The sequence below is a fragment of the Wasmannia auropunctata genome, unplaced genomic scaffold, assembly GCF_000956235.1.
Source record: "Wasmannia auropunctata unplaced genomic scaffold, wasmannia.A_1.0 LD336074.1, whole genome shotgun sequence".
Taxonomy (NCBI): domain Eukaryota; kingdom Metazoa; phylum Arthropoda; class Insecta; order Hymenoptera; family Formicidae; genus Wasmannia; species Wasmannia auropunctata.
Genome location: NW_012026816.1, coordinates 4,582,787 through 4,584,508, shown reverse-complemented (window position 1 = coordinate 4,584,508; position 1,722 = coordinate 4,582,787). Strand labels below are relative to the sequence as shown.

The 1,722-nt window shown below is 37.2% G+C and overlaps 1 protein-coding gene across 1 annotated transcript; it reads left to right on the top strand.

The window, feature by feature from the left end:
• The first annotated feature begins 484 nt into the window (after positions 1 to 484).
• On the top strand, positions 485 to 1,090 carry LOC105449796 (histone-lysine N-methyltransferase SETMAR-like). Its single transcript, XM_011689176.1, has one exon. The coding sequence runs from the start codon at positions 485 to 487 to the stop codon at positions 1,088 to 1,090; it is 606 nt and encodes a 201-aa protein (XP_011687478.1).
• The last annotated feature ends 632 nt before the right edge of the window (positions 1,091 to 1,722 follow it).

Here is a 1,722-nt window from a genome sequence, read left to right as displayed (position 1 = left end):
AAAGTACTTTCATAAATATACTAATAAATGTAGTCACATACAATATTTAAAAGGAATATACGAGGGTCATTTGAAAAGTTTCCGGCTTTATCAACATAAAGTAACTGTACAAAAAAATTTTCTTTCGCCGTCCGATAGATAGTCTTAACATATGTAAACCGTAAAAATTTGAAGTCATTCTGATCATTACTTTGTCTATGGCAACTCTCCAAAGTTGTCAGCTGACATTGTCTGTCAACAATGGAGAAAATCGAGTATCGCGCAGTGATAAAATTCCTTCATTTGAAAGGGAAAAAGACTCAGGAAATAAAAGATGAGTTAGACTCTGTATACGGTGAAGCCTCCCCTTCATTTACAACGGTCAAACATTGGGTGACCGAGTACAAACGTGGTCGTACGAGCATTTTAGACGTTAGAGGAACGCCGGGCGCCTGAAAATCGCTACAACTGACGAAATGATCGATTTTGTGCATCAAACTGTGTGATGCAAGATCGTCGATTGACTGTTAAGGATATTGCTGAGGCTTGTGGGATATCATCAAAACGGGTGCACAAGATTTTACATCAAGAATTAGATATGAGAAAATTATCCGCGCGCTGGGTGCCGCGCTTGTTGACGATCGACCAAAAGCGCATACGGGTGGACATGTCGCGCGAGTGTCTTAGCCTGTATCAAAAAAATCCAGCGGAATTTTTGCGGCGAATGATAACCGTCGATGAAACCTGGGTACATGACCATACGCCTGAGATCAAACAACAGTCAAAGCAGTGGTGTGCGGTGAGGGAACCAACTCCGAAGAAGGCAAAGGTCGTTCTCTCTGCAGGAAAAATGATGGCGACAGTTTTTTGGGATTGCCGTGGAATAATTCTTATCGATTACCTTGCAAAGGGTGAAACAATCAACGGACAGTACTACGCTGCATTACTGGATAAATTGAAGGCCACAATTAAGAAAAAACGTCCGCATTTGGCCAAGAAAAAAATCCTGTTTCACCAGGATAACGCTCAGGTTCACACGTGCATGGTCGCAATCTCAAAATTGAACGAATTGAAGTTTGAATTGCTTCCGCACCCTACTCGCCAGATCTAGCTCCCAGCGACTTTTTCCTGTTTTCAAATTTGAAAAAATTTCTCGGGGGAAAAAAATATAAGTCAAATGCTGAGGTGGAAAACGCTGTAAATTAATATTTTTCAGGTTTAGACAATCAATTTTTTTCTGACGGTTTAAAAAGATGGGAGAAACGTTGGACCAAATGTATCGAGTTGCAGGGAGACTACGTCGAGAAATAAATTTTGTTTTACTTCGAAATATGTGTTTTTCTTAAAAAGGCCGGAAATTTTTCAAATGACCCTTGTAATTAAGAAATCAAGTCTACTGCAGATTTCAGGATTCTATTAAAAAAATGTTAAATAAAATATAATGCAATCTTTTGCGTAAAATATCCGCGGGCTATATTCTCTCGTTCAAGACACATCATTTTTATATAAATAAATGCATTTCACATAATTAAATCTAATCGAATTTATTTACAGATATTACACAATTCAGAAAAATACAAATGATACGCAAAAATATTTTTGATATTTGCCGAAAAGATTAGAGATTAACTTTAGGAATTTTCGGTAGCACTGCATATACTAGCGCCTTTCTGTTTAAAATCTATATTTCGGCTAGTTACATTATATAGACTATAAAATTTAATTAAAATTATCTAGATGACT

Excerpts from the sequence above, each read along its gene's own strand:
- LOC105449796 (XM_011689176.1), top strand. The coding sequence starts at position 485 with ATGCAAGATCGTCGATTGACTGTTAAGGATATTGCTGAGGCTTGTGGG.